Source organism: Manis pentadactyla, chromosome 8, assembly GCF_030020395.1.
Source record: "Manis pentadactyla isolate mManPen7 chromosome 8, mManPen7.hap1, whole genome shotgun sequence".
In the NCBI taxonomy this organism is placed as follows: domain Eukaryota; kingdom Metazoa; phylum Chordata; class Mammalia; order Pholidota; family Manidae; genus Manis; species Manis pentadactyla.
The window spans coordinates 31,416,535-31,435,948 of NC_080026.1; the positions used below are offsets into that span (position 1 = coordinate 31,416,535).

General features: G+C 36.6%; 1 protein-coding gene across 1 annotated transcript in view; it reads left to right on the forward strand.

Moving 5' to 3' along the window:
• The window catches only part of NXPH2 (neurexophilin 2), a 103,772-nt gene extending 84,629 nt beyond the window's left edge, over positions 1-19,143 (forward strand). The window contains exon 2 of the mRNA XM_036912744.2: positions 16,667-19,143. Coding sequence (XP_036768639.1) covers positions 16,667-17,410 — 744 coding nt within the window. The 3' untranslated portion in view covers positions 17,411-19,143. The remainder of the gene's footprint in view (positions 1-16,666) is intronic.
• The last annotated feature ends 271 nt before the right edge of the window (positions 19,144-19,414 follow it).

The window sequence follows — 19,414 nt, forward strand, 5'->3', positions numbered from 1 at the left end:
TAAAGTCTGGCTAAAGGTGGAGATCTGTGAGTTAAACCAGCATCTAGGTGGTGGATGAAGTCATGGAAATGATTACTGTGAGAGTGTAATAGAATTCAGTCTTTTCTATAATCCCCTGCAAAATAATTCTTTTAATAATTACTACCAACTTCTTCAAATATTATTAATAAAAGTTTTCATTTAGGTTTTGATAGAAATGGCATAAACCTAAATGTGATTTATTCCCAGAGGAATTAATGCTTAAACAAAAGGGTATTAACAAGAAGCCTGCATGTCAGAACACGTACCAGGGAGTTGCTCCGGCTGGGAGGGGGAAGGAGATTAAGGTAAGAAAGAGCCGGCTGTGCAGTCACTTCAAAAAAAATGCAGAAGTTTTAAACTGGCCCCAAAAATTAAGACAAATGGAAAAAAAGCCTAATGTAGATATAACTGGCGAAGGCAACGACATGCGGGAAAGAAAGTGAACCCTGTAGTACTCAGCCAATGGGGAGCCAGGGGAGGGACTCGCGTGCTAGGGAATAAATAGCTTGTTGTAACACCCTGAGTGCGCCTGCTCACCAGACACCCGATCTTGCAAGAACACCATTAAATCCTCGCTCTGCTGTTCTAAGTTTGGACCAATTAGTGCATTTCTTATAGATTTCATAATTCTATCAAATTATCATTATTGTTCAGTTCCATTCTCCCAACTTGTAACTCTTCTTTCCATCTCTACTATTTTTCCTACTTGACTAATTTATTGACTACATTTTATTTAAAATTTAAAATATCTCCTAAGTGACCTAAGAATAAACCCTAAGAAAAAAAAAAAGTGGTTCAACAGTTATCCATGCTATTAAATCCTCCCCTCAACTTCCTCAACTAGTACAGATACTGTCATAAAAGGAAGATGTTACAGAATCATTGAGAGGTCCAAGATGTCATACAAACCATTGGATTCAGTTTATGTAGTATGTATTCAGTTTTTATTGGACACTTACTGTCAGTCAGGCACTGTGATAAGTTCTGGAGACAGGGCGAGCAGATATAGTAAGTACTTTCAGTGAGTTTTTAAGAGGAAGAGTCAAGTAAAAAATTAATAATAAACAGTGTGACACCTGGATGATATAAACTTTCAGGTTAGATGAACATGGAAACACTTAACCCTGAATCAGAACCTATGATTTAGTCACCATTATCCCTATATTAGGTTCTGTGGAGAATATAAGAAAGCAAGAGGCATAATTCAGTTGTGAAAATAAGATATTCACATGTGAACATCATTGTTAAAATCAAAAGGCAGTGTATTAGAGTTCTCCAGAGGTACAGAAACTGTAGGATGATAGATGATAGAGAGATGTGTAGACAGACAGACATAGATAGGTAGATAGGTAGACACCTAGAGAGCTGTATTTCAAGGGGTTGGTTCTTTACAATTGGGAGGGCTGGCAGGTTCAACATCCATAGAATGGGCCCCAGAAACTCTTGGACAGGAGTTGAGGCTGCAATCTTGGGGCAAAATTTCTTCCTCAGGGAAACCTCAGTTTTGCTTTTGAGACATTTCAACTGATTAGATGAGGCCCACCCACAACATCAAGAATAACCTCCTTCCTTAGAGTCAAACTGATTGCTCTGGAACAAACACCAAAGGTGTGGCTGGACAACTTTTGCTAAAGACATGAGGTGTAGGGCACATGGATCCAATCAGCCATCTCAGCAGAAACTGGGAATAGTGATGCGGTTTTCCAGAAAAGACATGGGGAGCACTCTCGTTGATAGCTTGGGCCCCAGGGACTTACACAGGAGATTGAAGGGTTTAAGAATGTTTTACCACCAGGAATATTGCCAGCCTGCAATGAAAGGTGCAGAGAAGGAACAAAATAAAGAAAGAAATCTCTGCAGGCAGAGCTGTGGATGCAAAGATCTGGGCAGACAAGGCCTCCATAGGCGATGCAGGTGGGGACAGTGAGCTTACTCCTGCCTTCAATGACCCAGGATCCTTCTGATTTAGAATCTAATTACAAATGATGGATGTTTATATTGGATCTGATGAAAAATCCTTCTGATTTATAATATGATGACAAATAAAGAAAACTGACCTTGATTTTAATTTAGATATTGTTCTTAGTACCAGCAAAATGTTTTTCTTCTAAAGCATTTGAGCCATTGTGCAACATTTCCTTTAAAAATAACTAAAGATTACATAGAAAATGTATTATTTATATTATATAGAAGCTATGAATAAATATTAAAATAGTAATAGTTATCAGACTTTAACTTTCCTCAGTTTTCTTTTTTATACATAATATTTATTTATATGCCATCATGAAATTTCTCAAACTTTGATTAACTACAGACCATGTAGCGGGTGCTTTGTGCATGAGTGGATCATGATTTGAGGTAATTATTTTTATTGAAATATCATTGATATACAACCTTGGTTTCAAATATTCAACACAGTGGTCCAACAGTTACCCATACTATTAAATCATCGCCCCAACTAGTGCAGATACTGTCATAACTGGAAGATGTTACAAAATCATTGGCTATGTGCTCCATGTTGTACTACTACCCCTGTGACTAACTTACATTATGATTGAGAATTTTTGTGCCTCATTATCCCCCTAACCCTCCCCACCCACCCACCCCAACATCTCCCTCATGGAAACCATCAGTTACTTCTCAGTGTCTATGAATCCACTGCTACTTTGTTCATCTTGTTTTGTTTTGTTTTTTATTCCACAAATAAGGAAAATCATATGGTATTTGTCTCTCTCTCTCTCGGCCTGGCTTATTTCACTGAGCATATTACCCTCTAGGTTCACCCATGTTTTTGTAAAGGGCAGTATTTCTTTTTTTAATGGCTGAATAATATTCTATTGTGTATATGTACCACATCTTCTTTATCCATTCATCTACTGATGGACATTTTTATTGCTTTGCTTCCATATCTTGCCTATTGTAAATAATGCAGTGATAACATAGGGGTGCATATGTCTTTTTGAATGAGGAATTTTGTTTCCTTCCAGTAAATTCCTAGGAGTGGAATTAATGGGTCAAATGGTATTTCTATTTTTAGATTTTGAGGAACCTCCATACTGCTTTCTGCAGCAGCTGCACCAATTTACACTTCTACCAACAGTGTAGAGGGTTCCCATTTCTCCACATCCTCACCAAGGTTATTTTTGTCTTTTGGATAGTGGCCATTTTGACTGGTATGAGGTGATATCTTATTATGGTTTTGATTTGCATTTCCCTGATGATTAGAGATGTGGAGCATCTTTTCTTGTGCCTGTTGACCATTTGTATTACTTTCTGAGAAACACCTGTTCAGGACCTCTGCCCATTTTTAAATTGGGTTATGCATTTTTTTGGTATTGAGGTCTATGAATTCTTTTCATATTTTGCATGTTAACCCCTTATCAGATAAATCATTTACAAATATATTCTCCCATACTGTAGGTTGCCTTTTTGTTCTTTGTTGTACAGAAGCTTTTTAGTTTGATGTAGTTCCACTTATTCTTTTTTTAATTTTTTTTCCCTTGCCCAAGAAGATGTGTCCAGGAAAAAAATTGCCCATTCTTAAGTTTGAGATATATTTACCTGTGTTTTCTTCTGAGAGTTTAATGGTTTTATGACTTACATTCAGGTCTTTGATACATTTCAAGTTTACTTTTGTGTATAGAGTTAGACAGTAATCCAGTTTCATTCTTTTACATGTAGTTGTCCAGTTTTCCCAACGCCAGTTATTGTAGAGGCTATCTTTTCCCCATTGTATATTCATGCTCCTTTATCTTATATTAATTGACCATAAAAGTGTGGGTTTATATCAGGGATCTCTATTCTGTTCCATTGATCTATGGGTCTGTCCTTGTGTCAGTACCAAATTCTGTAGCTTTGTAGTAGAGCTTGAAGTCAGGGAGCATAATCCCCACAGTTTTGTTTTTCTTTCTCAGGATTGCTTTGTCTATTCAGGGTCTTTTGTGGCTCCATTCTAGGATTATTAGTTCTAGCTTACTCTAAAATGCTGTTGGTATTTTGGTAGGGATTACATTGAATCATCTGTAAACTGCTTTAATCAGGACAGCAATTTTGACAATATTAGTTCTTCCTATACAATGAGCATGGGATAGATTTCCATTTATTGGTATCTTCTTTAATTTCTCTCATAAGTATCTTACACTTTTCAAAGTACAGGTCTTTCACCTCCTTAGTTAGGTTTATTCCTAGGTATTTATTTTTATGCCATTATAAATGGAGTTATTTTCCTGATTTATCTTTCTGCTAGTTCATTGTTAGTATATAGGAATGCAATCGATTTCTGTATATTAAGTGTGTATCCTGCAATTTTGCTGAATCCAGTTATTAGTCTGATTGGGGAGTTGTCTGTATTTTGTTTATTTTCTCAAAGAATCAGCTCTTGGTTTCATTGATTTTTTCTACTGTTTTATTCTTCTCTATCTTTTTTATTGTGTTCTGATCTTTATTTTGTCCCTCCTTCTACTAACATTGGGTTTTGTTTGTTCTTCTTCTTCTAGTTTCTTTAATTGGGAATTTAGATTGATTATTTGTGATTGATCTTTTTTCTTGAGGTAGACCTGTATTGCTATGCACTTCCCTTTTAGAACTGCTTTTGCCATACCCTATAGATTTTGGAATACTGTATTTTTGTTTCCATTCGTCTCCATGTATTGCCTGATTTCTGTTTTAATTTGTTCATTGATCCATTATTGAGAAGCATGCTTTTTAGCCTTCATGTGTTTGTAGGTTTTTTTGTTTTCTTTTTTCTTTCTGTAATTTATTTCTAGTTTCATGTCACTGTGGTCTGAGAAGTTGCTCGATACAATTTCAATCTTTTGAATTTATTGAGGCTCTTTTTGTGGCCTAGTATGTGATCTATTCTGGAAAATGTTCCATGTACAATTGAGAAAAATGTGTATCCTGCTGCTTCTGGGTGAAATGTTCTGTAGATGTCTGTTAGGTCCACCTGATCTAATGTGTTGTTCAGTGCCTCTGCTTCCTTATTTGTTTTCTGTCTGGTTGATCAGTTTATTGATGTGAGTGGTGTATTAAAGTCTCCTAAAATGAATGTGTTTCAATTTACTTCCCCCTTTAATTCTGTTAGTATTTGTTTTACATATTTAGGTACTCCTGTGTTGGGTGCATAGATATATACAATGTTTATATCCTTTGGTTGGACTGACTCTTTCTATCATTATGTAATGTCCTTCTTTGTCTCTTGTTACTGTCTTTGTTTTGAAGTCTATTTTGTCTGATATAAGTACTGCTAATCCAGCATTTTTCTCCCTATTATTTGCATGAAATATCTTTTACCATCCCTTCACTTTCAGTCTGTAATTGTCTTTGGGTCTTAAATGAGTGTCTTGTAGACAGCATGTAGATGTGTCTTTATCCATTCTGCTACCCTGTCTTTTAATTGGTGCATTCAGTCCATTTACATTTAAGGTAATTATTCATATGTATGTACTTATTGCCATTTTATTAATAGTTTTCTGGTTGTTTTTATAGTTTCATTCTTTTCCTTTCTTCCTCCCTTATACTCTTCTCTTGCTATTTGAAATTTTTATTTAATGTTGTGATTGGATTACTCTTTTTAAATTTTTTGTGTATCTATTATAGGCTTTAGGTTTGTGGTTACCATAGGGTCAAGGATAGCCTCCTGACTTTATAACAGTCTGTATTAAGCTGATGACTGCTCTATTTCTAAACACAATCTAAAAGTAGTTTTTTTCTTCTTCTTCTTCCTCCTCCACACTTTATGTATTAGATGTTATAATCTGCATTTTTATGTATTCCTTGACATTTTGTGCAGTTGGTTTTACTACTTTTGTTCTGTTTTGTTTCATTTTAATTTCATACTGCATCATAAATAATTGGTCTATTTGGTTTATTTTGGTCTAATTTGGGTTTATTTTTACTTCTGAAAACTATTTAGTCTTAGGAACATTTCCATCTACATAACATATCCTGTAATGCTGGTTTAGTTATTATAAATTCTTTCAGCCTTCATTTATCTGGCAAGTGTTTAATCTGTCCTTCAGATTTGAATGATGATCTTGCTGGGTAAAGGATTTTTGTTTGCAAGTCTCTGTTTCAACACATTAAATATTTTATGCCACCCCCTTCTGACCTATGAAGTTTCTGCTGAAAAGTCAGCTGATAGCCTGATGGGGTTTCCCTTGTAAGTAATCTATTTTCTCTTTCTGGCTGCTTTCAATGCTCTCTCCTTATCCTTAATCTTTGTCATTTTAATTATTATATGTCTTGGTGTTGTCTTTCTGGGGTTCCTGCTGTTAGGCACTCTCTGTACTTCTCTGACCTGAGTGTCTATTTCCTTCCCCAGAATGGGGAAGTTTTCAACAATTATTTCTCAAAGAGACTTTCTATCCCTTTGTCTCTCTTGGCTCCTTCTGGCACCCCTATTAGGCAAATATTGTTTAGTGTGGTGTTCTCACACAGCTCTCAGCATTCTTTCATTCCTAGAGATTCTTTTTCCTCTCTGTGTTTCAGCTTTGTCATTTCCTGTTCTCTAATTTCTATCTCAATGATTGTCTCCTCTACTTGCAGCAATCTACTATTCATTCCCTGCATTGAATATTTAATTTCAGTTACTGTATTCTCCAGCTCTAAGTGGCTCTTTTTCAGCTCTTGTATCTCCTTGTTGAAGTCCTCACTGAGATCTTCAATAGGTTTCCACAGATCCATGAGCGTATATATGACTTACTTTGAAATCTTTATCAAGATGATTGGTGGTCTCTGTTTCATTTAGCCATCTCTCTGGTGTCTTATCCTGTAGTTCTGTTTGGAACATATTCCACTGCCTCCTCATTTTGTCAGGGTTTCTGTGTTTCTTCCTTTGTATTAGATGGATCTTCTGTGCTTTCTGGTCTAGAGAGTAATGGCTTTATGAAGAAGACATCTGTGGTGCCCAGAACTCAAGACTCTACCCTCCAGTCCCTGGTTCTCCTATGTGGTGGGGCCCCAGTTGCTGTTGGTGGGCAATGGGCAGGCTGCTTTTCTGTCTGCCTGCTGTGGTCTATCTCAGTCTGCTGCAGCTGGCACAAGGCGTGGCTGCACATGAGAAGGAAAGAGAGCTTAGAGCTGGCTCCTGTTGGTGCCTCTCTGGTTGAGCTAAGACAGGGTTGAGAATGCTGGGAAAGCCTCTCCTTGCCTGCCAGTCTGGGTCAGGTGGTGCCCTGGCAGTGAGCCAGGAAGCACCTTGGGGCTAAGCCACCAGCAAAGGGGATGGAGTATCTGGGATTCCTGAGAGTGCCCAACCTGTTGGGCTGAGGGTGGGTGGGGTAAGTGTCATCCACCTGCCCTTTTTCCTGTGGACAGAGCTCCATCCGACCTTTACCCCTCTGGTACCGCTCCTGCTACTGGCAAATCTTTTAAACTGCTTCCTCTGTTTTGGGTCTCAGTGTTACTGGCAGAGCATGCCTGTCCTCTACCAGTGGCTGGAGTCTCAGCCTCCCACAGTGTTCCAAATACCCTTGGTATCTAGCCCTGCTAATCAGCAGACCCAATACAGTGTGGACTCATGCTCCCAAGGCAGATCTCCAGGGCTGTCTGTGCAGAGTTCCTGAGCACCTATCCCCTCCTAACTCTATTCCTCTTCCTCCAGCCTGTGGGCTGGATGGGAGAAGGGCTTGGGTTCTGCTCAGTTATGGCTCTGCCACTCTACTTTTCTCTGTTGATCTTCTCTTCTTCACCAGGTGTAGGTGGTATATTCTGTAGCCTTTAGGTCATTTTCAGGTTTATTTATATTTGCTGTTATTGCTTCCTTGGTATATGTGTGGGAAGTGTCCTCCTTGCCTTCCTGTTCTACTGTATTTCCCCCCCACCATTTCTGCAGTTTTCTTAGTTTCGTTTTGAAGAATAAACTTCTATTCCTTTTTGTGTGAGAAAAATATTTTCTATAAGACAAATATAGTATTATATTACTTACATTATACTGATGAAGTTTTGTTTGTTTTTTTCTGTAAGGTCCATTATAGTATTTGTGTAGAAAGAGCAGTGACCTGACACAAAAGACCTGATTTCTAAATTTATTGCTACTTCTCAATACTTGGGCCTTGGACCAACCTCTTAAGCTCTCTAATGCTAGCTATTTCCTGCCCTACACACCTCACAAAGTAGGTGTAAGAATCAAATAAGATTATTTACAGAGATTCTATAATTCTCAGTGTAAATGTCAACAACGATTATTACAAAAGTAATTTTAACACAATTATCAATTTCATGTACACAGGTAATAGGCATTTGTGTTTTTTTATAAAATACGCACCATTTGTAATATGTGCACTGTCACTAATCTTATAAAACATATTTAGATTGGAACAAATAAAACAGCACATTTATGTAGGATCCTGTAAAAATCCCTAATAGATTGTGAACGTTTACATTTAAGTGAAATATCATACCATATATCTAAAACTGTCTGAAAAATTACTTTAAATTAATAAACATCATGTGTGGTGAAAGAATGTAACCAATAAATGCTGACATTTTGAACTGAAAAAAAAGTCAATTGATTGTAATGTTAACCACACCTGCAAAACACCTTCACAGCAACACCTAGATCAGTGTTTGAAAACTGAGTGCTGTAGCCTAGCCAAACTGACACTTGGAAGTAACCATCACAAACAGTATATACAAACTGCCAGATTAATGTTGTGTGAAAATTGAAATACCAAATGGATGTGATGGTAAAATTCAAAGCCATTCACACATGCAATGCTCCTACCCTCCTCCTGTCTCCACTTACCCACCCCCATGTTTCCTCATCCATCACTGGAACTGCCTAAACTGATACAGAAATACAAAACCTGGCTTTTCCACTCTTTTGACTGCTCTTCCCTGTGTCGCAACTTTCCTTTTTAAATGCCAACTTTTAGTGGTCAAGAAACAGATGTATTTTGTCTCTTCTAGGCCATCATATTTCAGAAGTATTTCTGTGTTTCTATCATGTGAAGCCCTTGTCTCTCATTAAAAACTTGTATGGGGTTTATAAGAACACATGGGTGAAAGCGGATGGAGCTGCTTACCATACTGGCATCATTTATTCCTTAACAGCAAAAGGACTGTTTCAATCAGGTTATCAAAAGAATAACTTGTTTGAGGTTGCAAAACTTGAATTAAATAAAATTGCAAGCTGACCCCGTTTTACTCAGGAAGCATGGATATATCATAACATTTAGGAGTCCCCTCTCACAAGGCATCTTTAACATTTGCTTCTAGCTTGTTCGTCATTTGTTCAAGAGCCCCTCTCATTCAGCTTGCTAATACAAAATGAAATCTGTTTTCTCTTCATACTATTTCCCTTAAATGTTTACAGAAATTATGGTATGTACATGCATACATGTGTGTTTATACACATATTTCTATGTAAGAACATGTGTAAGATTTTTGCAAAGGTTGTATCATTGATTTTCCAGATTACTGTCATCAAGATAAAATAAGAATTGCCATATTTAACCTTAGCAATAAAACTACTGCCAAGCATTGCAATCTAGCTTTTTGGCTCTTACTACTAAGAGTTCTGTCTTCACATTTATGTTTCCTGTTAGTTCCTGTATCAATTTAGAAAAATGTAAAGGGTAGCTATTAAAAGCTATCTGCAAGGTAAATGTATTTGCTACTCTCAGTGGAAGGGATGTCCGCTGGATAGCTTTCTTCTCCTAAGCAATCATTTGTTTTTCAACTTGCAAAATGAATTTTGAAACAATGCCACATTATGCCACAAAATATTAATAGATATAATTAATATATTGATATATGTTTGATTCTATCATCCTTCATTCCCTTTATGTCGTTCTTCATTTAATCTGCTGTGACAGTTCTGTAATGGAGCCCCAGAAATATGACTACAGGGCAAGCCAGACTACTGATCATCAATATTGCATTGTATGTTGTCCAGCAGATATGTATTCCAGCTTTTTTCAGCAAGGATGATATTCTGTAAAATTTCTGCCCAAAGAAAATACTTTCCAAGATTCATTTATAAGCAAAAAATTTAATGGGATACTGAATTTGATAATGACAGGGTTTTTGTTTTTTCTGCCAAGCAGATTGCCATTTTAGTTTTAACTAAAGGTTATAGGACAGAAATAGTAAAACAATCCAATTATATAAGATATATATATATATATATATATGCAACAACAATGAGGCCTTAGACCACTTTTCATTATTGGTCTATAATTCTTCAGTTACAGTGGGGTCTGCAAGCCACTTCTAGATTATATAACAACGGTCACTTCTTGGCTTAAACTAATACCACCAGTGAATAATTAATGACTGGGTATATGGATTCCATCACAAACATCATAACAGATCTATTAAACAAACCAATTATTCTTCCAAACTGGCACTTAGCAATGATTGAAAGAATATTAATAAATGCTTCCAGGATATCTGAGGGGGGAAAGCCAACTGCCTTTAAAAAAATATTTGTACAGATTTGTATCAATTTATCTCTTGTAACATATGCCAGTTTTGTTATCAAGAAAATTGTCCCAGCTTGGTGCAAATCCACAAGTTGGAGCATTTGGCTTATACTGTCTAATTCTGGAAAGTTTTAATTTTTTTCTTTGATGGATAGAGGACAATATATTTTTGGTGTACTATAAAATAGTTAATGGTGTGGTCTTCCTTGTTAATGGTAGGTGATTTATTCAATCTATTGTGTATTATATATATATTAAAACTGTTTCATGGTAAATCAGTATATACATATTTTATATACAGTGTAAACATAATGCTGAGAACATCCTCTTGAGGTATAGTTTCATCTTCACTGCTATGATTATAGAAAAAAATTTAGGTTGCTTTACCTTTCACTTAGAAACTCACAAGTTTTTGTGAAAATCTTAGATATTAACAACCAAATCTGTTATCTATTAGCATCTTTTAACACACCTATAAACATAAAGACAAATAATTACCAAAGTGGAACCAATTTTTAAGAAATTAATATTGAATAAAAATAAAATAACAATAATAATAGTGATGATGACAGATACAACTTATAACATGTAATATTGCCAGAGTAATTTATAAGTAGTGTACAATTTCCCAAACAACTCTGAATTATTTTAGATCATTCAGTGATGTGCTAAAAAGTTATAAATTTAAATGCCTGAGAGTTCCTGACTTAAAAAAAAAATCAATCCTAAATCAAGTGCCACTGAATTAAATGTAAATGAAATGGAGCTTACAACAACAAAAATGTACAAGCTTTATGAGAATTCTGAAAGTGAAAATTTAAAGAAAGGATCTTCTCTACCTAAACCAGAAGATGATTAACATCACCAGGGATAAGTCATGCTGCTGGCATGGACCCTTGGGATGAAGCAATGAAAACAGCACTTCCTTCTGTGGTCTTCCTTCCCAAAATCTATAACCCCAGTCTAATCATGAGAAAAATATCAGACAAACTCAAATTAAAGGACCTTAGACAAAATGTCTAACCAGTCCTCCTCAGAACGTTCAAGGCCATCTAGAACAAGAAAAGACAGATTTGTAGCAGCTTGACAAACCTAGGGATGCACGATAACCAAAATAATGTGGGATCCTAGATGTGATGCTGGAGAAGATAATGGGCATGAGGGAAAAACTAAGGAACTCTGAGTAAAGTATGGACTTTAGTTTAATAATGGTATGTCAGTGTTGGTTCATTATTTATGAAAATGTACTGTAATGTAAGAGGGTAACAATACTGGAAGCTGGGTGCTGGGTGTATGGTAACTCTTTGTCCTATGCAACTTTTCTGTAAACTAAGATTATCCTAAAATAAAATGTTTACTGAAAAATGCATAACAGAGTTTAAAAAAAGGATCTTCTGAGATAGTATTTGCAGAGGAAGATGCTTTTTAGTTTATAAATTATTTCCATGATTCGTGACAGTTCTTACATCTGCTACTATAAAATTCATTGCAGTTTCTCTGCCTCTTGGGAAAAAAAATGCATTTAATTATCAGTAAAATTCAACCTCAGCTTGTTATGATGAATGATTTGAACCTGTCAGCTTTTTTCCCCTATAAACAAAAGAAGTGAAATGAAATAGTCTTCTTTCTCTACTCTCTTCCTTCCACCTGCTTCATTTAATTGATGAAGGTTTGAGCTTTTATTAATCTTTCTGGGCTCCTCTGTAAGATGCAGAAAAAGCCAGTATAATATCATTGTATCTAGCTAATGCGTGTGCTTTGTGAAATTGATACACCCTGCCAAGACATAAATTACTTAAGTTTTGATAAATGTGTTGAAATCAGGGAATGTTCAAACAGATAAAGCATAGCAATTCCTCTTTTTCTCCCTCTGTTAAACTCCATTTTATGCTTGTGGTTAAATGTTTTGCATTATTATTGTAATATAATGGGACAGAGGACAGCAGTGACACTGATATTGGCATAGAGAACTCCAACTAGTACAAAAGTGACCAGGGGGATACAGCCATATGTTTTGTAGATAACACCTAACAACGTTGCACTGAGTGGTTTTCCACCAGTTTCAGAACCACCTGCAGTCTTCTCCCAGCATGTTGTATCATGCAAAGTGTCTGTTCAGGAAGGAGAACACCAGTCAGACACTTTGTACTTGCAGCTCACTTTGCTGGCTCACGTGGTCAGTTGGAATCGAAGACCCAGCAACAAACACATTTTGTTGGCAAAGAGAGCTCACCTGTGGCTGTGATCTGGTCACGAGTCAGATGCCAGTGAAACCAGAAATACATTTGATTGATACTCTGGAGTTGAGAAGGTTGATTTCTACTCAGTCATTAATTTATCACATGGCACTGAACACAAAACTTGATTAGCCATTAATCGGTTTCCTAGAGGCCTGAGAATTCCTGTGACTCTTTGAAGACAATTCTTGCAAAGAAGGAATGGAACTGACTATCCATTGAACCACACGAGATTCATCAGTCATTGAATTCCTTTTGCCAGAGATTGGGCTCAGTAATTTCCATGCATGCTTATATTTAGTCCTTACAATCAACTTGAAAAGGAGATAAAGGTGAGAAAACTGCAGCTCACACCAAACACGGAACTGAGGGGTAATGAAGTCACTGGGCACCATGTGGAGATTTTCCCACCGTGGTGCTTCTATGTTGGAATTGCGTGAATGACAGCGGCAGGGCTGTGGCTCATCGAAACCCCAGTCCGTCCTGCTAGGTGTTCTGAGGCTGAGCATGAGTCTTGTGGATTTAGGTTGTGCAACCATCTACATAGACCTTGTAGAGGAGAGGGCACCCTCTAAGCAGTGATGCATTCATTTTTTAGATGACATTCCAGGGGGAAGGCTGAACAGGTTACATCAAAGGGAGAGAAAGCTGGGAGAAGAGATGCATCTGTCAGTTTTTTAAGACAACTGGAAATATATTTACCTTTTTGATCACACTTTCTGGAAACCCATCATCACCTAATAGCTTTTTGAGATTTGGCTTTACATTTGGAAGTTAGTATTTGTGAGAACTGTCCATGTATTTTAAACAGATTTTAAAGTACTGAACAAATTATGTATACACAGCTTTTCTCAACTTGCTTAATGTCCTCAAAACAAGTTGGAAATGTGATTGTCTAGAACAAATCAAAAAAATACACATATATACATATACATCTACTTTTATCTAAGGAATTGTCAGTGTCTTCATTGGATTAGTGAACAATTGTGTTATTACTTACATTATATTTTTTTTCAGGCCAACATTAAAATCAAGGTCTCCTTGAGCAGGTTTAAACCTGAGAAGAATTGTGTTATAATAAATATTTTTAGAAATCAAATTCCATTTTAAATTCTCATATGGAGAATCTATTTTGAGGAGCTGAAACACCTTTCTAAATGCAAATAACCACCTCTAATTTATCTGTTTGTTAAGCTTAGAATTTTTTTTATACTCATATGTTTTAGAATGAGTCACAAATGTTTGGGACAAGTTGTTACAACCAATTACTACAAAGAAAATCTTATGTGTTTTATAATGTCTCAGTAAATGGCCACTTATTATTATAATTATTGCCACCATCATCATTTAATCATCTCAGAATTACCACAACAGAAATCTTAGAGATAGCCCAAGGATCTCATACATTCTTCCTCATAATGGGGTCCATCACGTATTTTAAAATGTACTAATACTAGTTAGCTTTAGACTCTACATGATTGCAAATTTGCTTGTCATTGAATCATGAGTTCAATGTTTATAGGTTTTCAATAACAGAAAAGTAAAGAGAAAATCAGACCAAGTGTTAAGTCAAAAAATGATCCAGGCAGAAAAAAATTGGGAAAATGTGTAATGTGAAACAAACATTTTCAGAAAAAAATAAAGAGCATGTTGCTGCTGATAGCAGAATGTCATACTTGTGAGCAAAAAAATGTTTTTGAGTGAAAATGGATCTTGATTCTGCTAATAAAGTATTAATCGCAGCATGGTGTGTTAAGGTACGAACTGAGGGATTTTTTAAATAAAAGCAAGCAAAAAGGGGAACGTATCAGAGGCATTTACCCTAAGAAAGAAAGAAGGCAGGAGTGAAGGAAGAAGTTAGGAAGTGGTACTAAGTAGGGAAGTAGAAATCAGGAAGTAAAGGGGAAGCTCTTGTCCACCAGAGATGCCCAGCTAGTGGAAGGTGCACCTGTCAGCAGTAACCAAGCAAGGCACATCTCATGAAATACCGGAAATGGGTGAAAAATAGATCATAGACTCTGGGCAACATGAACATAATCACAGAGAAGAGAAATTGGGCCTTGGTCAGCAAGGGGTTTCTTATCGCTGCATGTGTCCTTGAGCCTCTTGCTGGAGAGAGGCCAGGGCACATCACCTGGAGCAGGCTGCATCAGCTCTCAGGAAATTCAAGGCACAGCTGGACCCAGTACTGAACTCCTGGGCTCTTTATTACCAATTGATTTGAGCGAGGTTCTTGCACATCGTAATTCAGAGTGTTCAAAATCAGAAAGCTGCATACAGGAACCAAAATACCCAGAACATTTTGAGCCAGAAATCCTGAGTAATGATCCCTCTTTTCCTGGTGAATATGCCAGCCTTTCAACACCAGGAGGGAGAAAGAGATATCAACTCAGGATGCCCAAGCCCCTAAGAAGAAGTAGTACAGATTTAGGTTCTCAAAATAATAAGAGTGTGTGTCATATCAATTTGCTTCCTGCCGAATCTCAGTAACTTAAGTGCAGAGAAAAGAATTTCAAAAAATACTAGACACGAGGAAGAAAAGCTTTGAGGGAATTAATCAAAGGGGCCAATATATATTATGCACCCGCCCGTTCCCAAAGCAAATTAAAAAAAAGGAAAAGGAAAACCCTCACACACATTCAGGTCCTTGGATTCCGACTCTAAAATGATCCTGGGGATGAGGTATTGATAAAAACACTTTTCACAAAGCTCTATTAGAACTTAAACTTTCCATTTTTTTATGAATATTTAAAAGATAACTTCATGTTATTAAACTCTACCATATTGTCAAATACAATATTTATATTCCAGTTTGTGCCATTTTTCAGAACTGGATTGAAAGCAATCATTTTTGCAATGACCTGAGACTAGTTTCACCAGGATTTTTGCTGAGTTTGAAAGCGTCAGGGGAACAAGGCAGGCGCAAACACAGCCGCATTTCTTCCCCATCCTTTTCATCATGCTGGCAGCTGTCTGGAGCATCGTTACCAAAGCGGTTTGGTTTGTGCCATTAGAGATAAGAGGCTATCTGCATTTCCACTAGAAACCTCTATTTTCCAGACTTTGATACTCTTCTATAAATTCTCATTCATTCTAGGCAATAGTTTCTAATATTATGACTCTGTCCCTCAAAATCCATGTTGAATTAACTAAGTGATTTTTAGAAATCACGGAGACTCCTATGGTATAAAAAGAAGAATCAAATGCAAATACAGTACTGTGTTTCAATAGGTATGAGCAGAGCCAAAATACTATGGGATTTGTAAATACATATACATAAACTCTTAGCAATTCTTTCATCAGATAATTCAGTTGTAAAAACATTTGTTAAATCATATTCAGCCTATTAATTCATTCAAAAGATACATTTCCAGCTTATTTCTGTTTCTAGAAAAGCAACTAAATTTGAAATGATACTTTTTGACTGAAACTTCTGTAGAATCTTCTTACCATCCACACTCCTTTTTTGTTACACAGCTTGTGATGGACTTATACCAAAAGGTATGAGATTATATGACATAAGCCTTTGAATATAATAATACCCTTAATGTTTCCAAAAATACTTAAGAGACTCATTAATATCTTGTATTCAGATGGTTTCTAGCTCCTTGGTAAAAACCTTCTGCATTCTAGACATGTCTTCTACTTGAAAGAAAAGGCCTCACAAATTTAATGTTTTTATCAAATGAGAGACCAAAATATACTACTTCCCCTAGTCTGGAAAGATAGAATTATAAAGATTAGGAAACAGAAACTAAAATGAAACACTCTCTTCTTAATTTCCTTTTAATTTTTATAGTAACCAATTGACATTATTTGAATTAAATGCTCATCTCGTTACACCGGTGAGCCCAGCTGTGTGTGTGAAATGCTATTTAGCAAGAATGGAAATAAGATTGCAAGAACTTCCTGCCTGCTTTGGCTTTAATGTGTATGTGCTCAAAGCCTAATCTGAAGTCTCTCTTTCTTCTTTTCATACAGCTGTTTTGTGACAATAATAAAGTGGTGCAGGCCACAGAGGGGCTGGATTGGGAAGACAAAGATGCTCCCGGGACCTTGGTTGGAAATATGGTGCACTCCAGGGTCATCAATCCTCTGCGCCTGTTTGTTAAACAGTCTCCGGTCCCCAAACCTGGACACTTGGCATATGCAGACAGCATGGAAAACTTTTGGGACTGGCTGGCCAACATCACGGATGTCCAGGAGCCACAGGCAAGAACTAAGCGGAGGCCAATAGTAAAAACGGGAAAATTTAAGAAAATGTTTGGATGGGGTGACTTCCATTCCAACATTAAAACTGTTAAACTCAACCTCCTCATCACGGGGAAAATTGTTGACCACGGAAATGGAACCTTCAGTGTTTATTTCAGACATAATTCCACAGGCCTGGGCAATGTTTCAGTGAGTTTGGTCCCCCCTTCCAAAGTGGTGGAATTTGAAGTTTCCCCTCAGTCTACCTTGGAGACCAAGGAATCCAAATCTTTCAATTGTCGCATTGAATATGAGAAAACAGATCGGGCAAAGAAGACTGCCCTGTGCAACTTTGACCCATCGAAGATCTGCTACCAGGAGCAGACTCAGAGCCATGTGTCATGGCTGTGCTCCAAGCCCTTCAAGGTCATTTGCATTTACATTGCCTTTTATAGCGTTGATTATAAACTTGTGCAAAAAGTCTGTCCTGACTACAATTACCATAGCGAGACCCCCTACTTATCTTCTGGCTGAATCTTTCCGCAGTGATAATAATGAGGAACGAATATAATTATATAATTATAATTTAATTAGAATGACGGAGAACCAGGCCCAGCTCTTCATGATAAAGGATCCCTTTTGTTTCTGGCAGTGAACCTTAGCTCCCTATTAGGTTTTCAAATTTAAGGGAAAAAAATAATGTGTATGTTTTGATCGTAAATACCTTAATCTAAAGAGCCGAACTGTTTATGAGGCCATTGCTTTCATAAAGGATGGCTAAATCCTAGAAATATTGTTGTTTCTCTAAAAGAAGCGTCAGTGGCAGCCACATGTAACAAGAAAGAACTGAATTATGCATGTGATAAACATTGCTCTTGAAATGAGCCTGCCTTTGAAATATGTTTTGGAAGGTTACCTTAAAAATAGCAGATTCAGTGAAGTAACTGAAAAGATTGCATTTGATAGATGAATCACATTTCTGGCATCCAATTCTTTTTTTATTGCTGTCTTTTTTCCCACATCTGTGCTGTTGCTGATACGCGAGATGAAGGGGTACAATTTGTTTCAAAACTCATGTGTGAAGTTAGAGTGCCACAGTGGAACTAAGTGCATTATTATCTGAGCTAGAGGTGAGTGGAATGTGATTTAAACACTTAGACCTGTGTTAGTCACCATCCTTAAAATTCCCATTTGAGTAGTAATATTTTTGTATTGGGAAAACAAATCTGGATATATTATAAGTCAGCTCCACAGTAATGAAGATCATGACGTTTTTAGATCCTTTTGCCAAATTCAATGTCATGACTTTGTCAGAAGTACCGTAAAATCTGTATTCACTCTATAGCCCAATAACCCTTTGATAGTGTGATTTTATATACATGTATATAACTCTCAAACTGAGAAAAAGTGATTGTTTCCTAGGCTACAATGGGAAAAAAGTTGGAGGTGGAGGGCGGACATTCCAGGATTTTTTATGAATTCATTATTTCTGGCCTCCTAGATTAAATTCTCAGTACACTTAGTTAATTATTTGAATGAAGGATCAAATCCTACATGGAAATAAGGATTATATTTAAACATTAGCAATTATTGCTAAGTCCTAACAACCAAGGTAGCCTGACTCACGAGGATTTGAAACTGCGTCCAAGTTAAAGTTGCTTCACAGACTGTGTCCACCCCCACTTTCTCTGAAGGATCATTCCGGAAGGTAGAATTGGCTGATCTTTGCATTAGCACAGACGGAGAATTTGGCTGACCAGTAAAAAAGGTTTCTAGGACTTGTAACACTCATGGAATGGTGACTGTTTTACAGCACATGTTACCTTTTTAACCCCTTCCTGTCTGTAAATTATCAGTTAAAGTAAGACATAAAATTGAGGACTGAAGGAAAGCCAGTCGTAACCAACACAAATGCTCTGACCACATCATTTAAAATGCCACAACTCTGTTCCCAGTTTGGCTCTCCATTCCTTTCCTTTTACTGGTGATATCTACAGTGTTGATTTTGTCTTTTGTAAAAATTGTACTAGGCTTAGTGTGTGGTAGCTACAGGCCTGAAATGTTTGCTCTGAGTTTATCAAGTGCTTTTGTAATTTTGTGGTTGGTGTGAAATATTTCGAAGCCTCTTTTTATTTTCAACTAGAAACAAAATTAAAAAACTATTTATTGTAAAATATGTGAGAACCATATATGTATATATACTTAGAATTTCCGTATACAGAGAAAGTATGTGTACACATTTCTATGTAAATAAAAAGAATTTGCTAAATCTGTCACATGACTTCAAGTGGTTTTTGTTTTGGTTTTTTAGTCTGTTTTCCTTGTTTTTTTTCCTCACAAGAGTTAATTTGTGTATGTGTGTGTGTGTGTGTGTGTGTGTGTGTGTGTGTGTGTGTGTGTAATTCCAACTGAGCATTAAGATTTTCCTTTTGAACATATTAAACAGAACAGCTTGGATATGGAATTATAAAGTAGAGTAAAGGGATAATTCATATAAAGCACTTGGCACATAGCCTGTCTTCTAGCAAGAACTCTCTA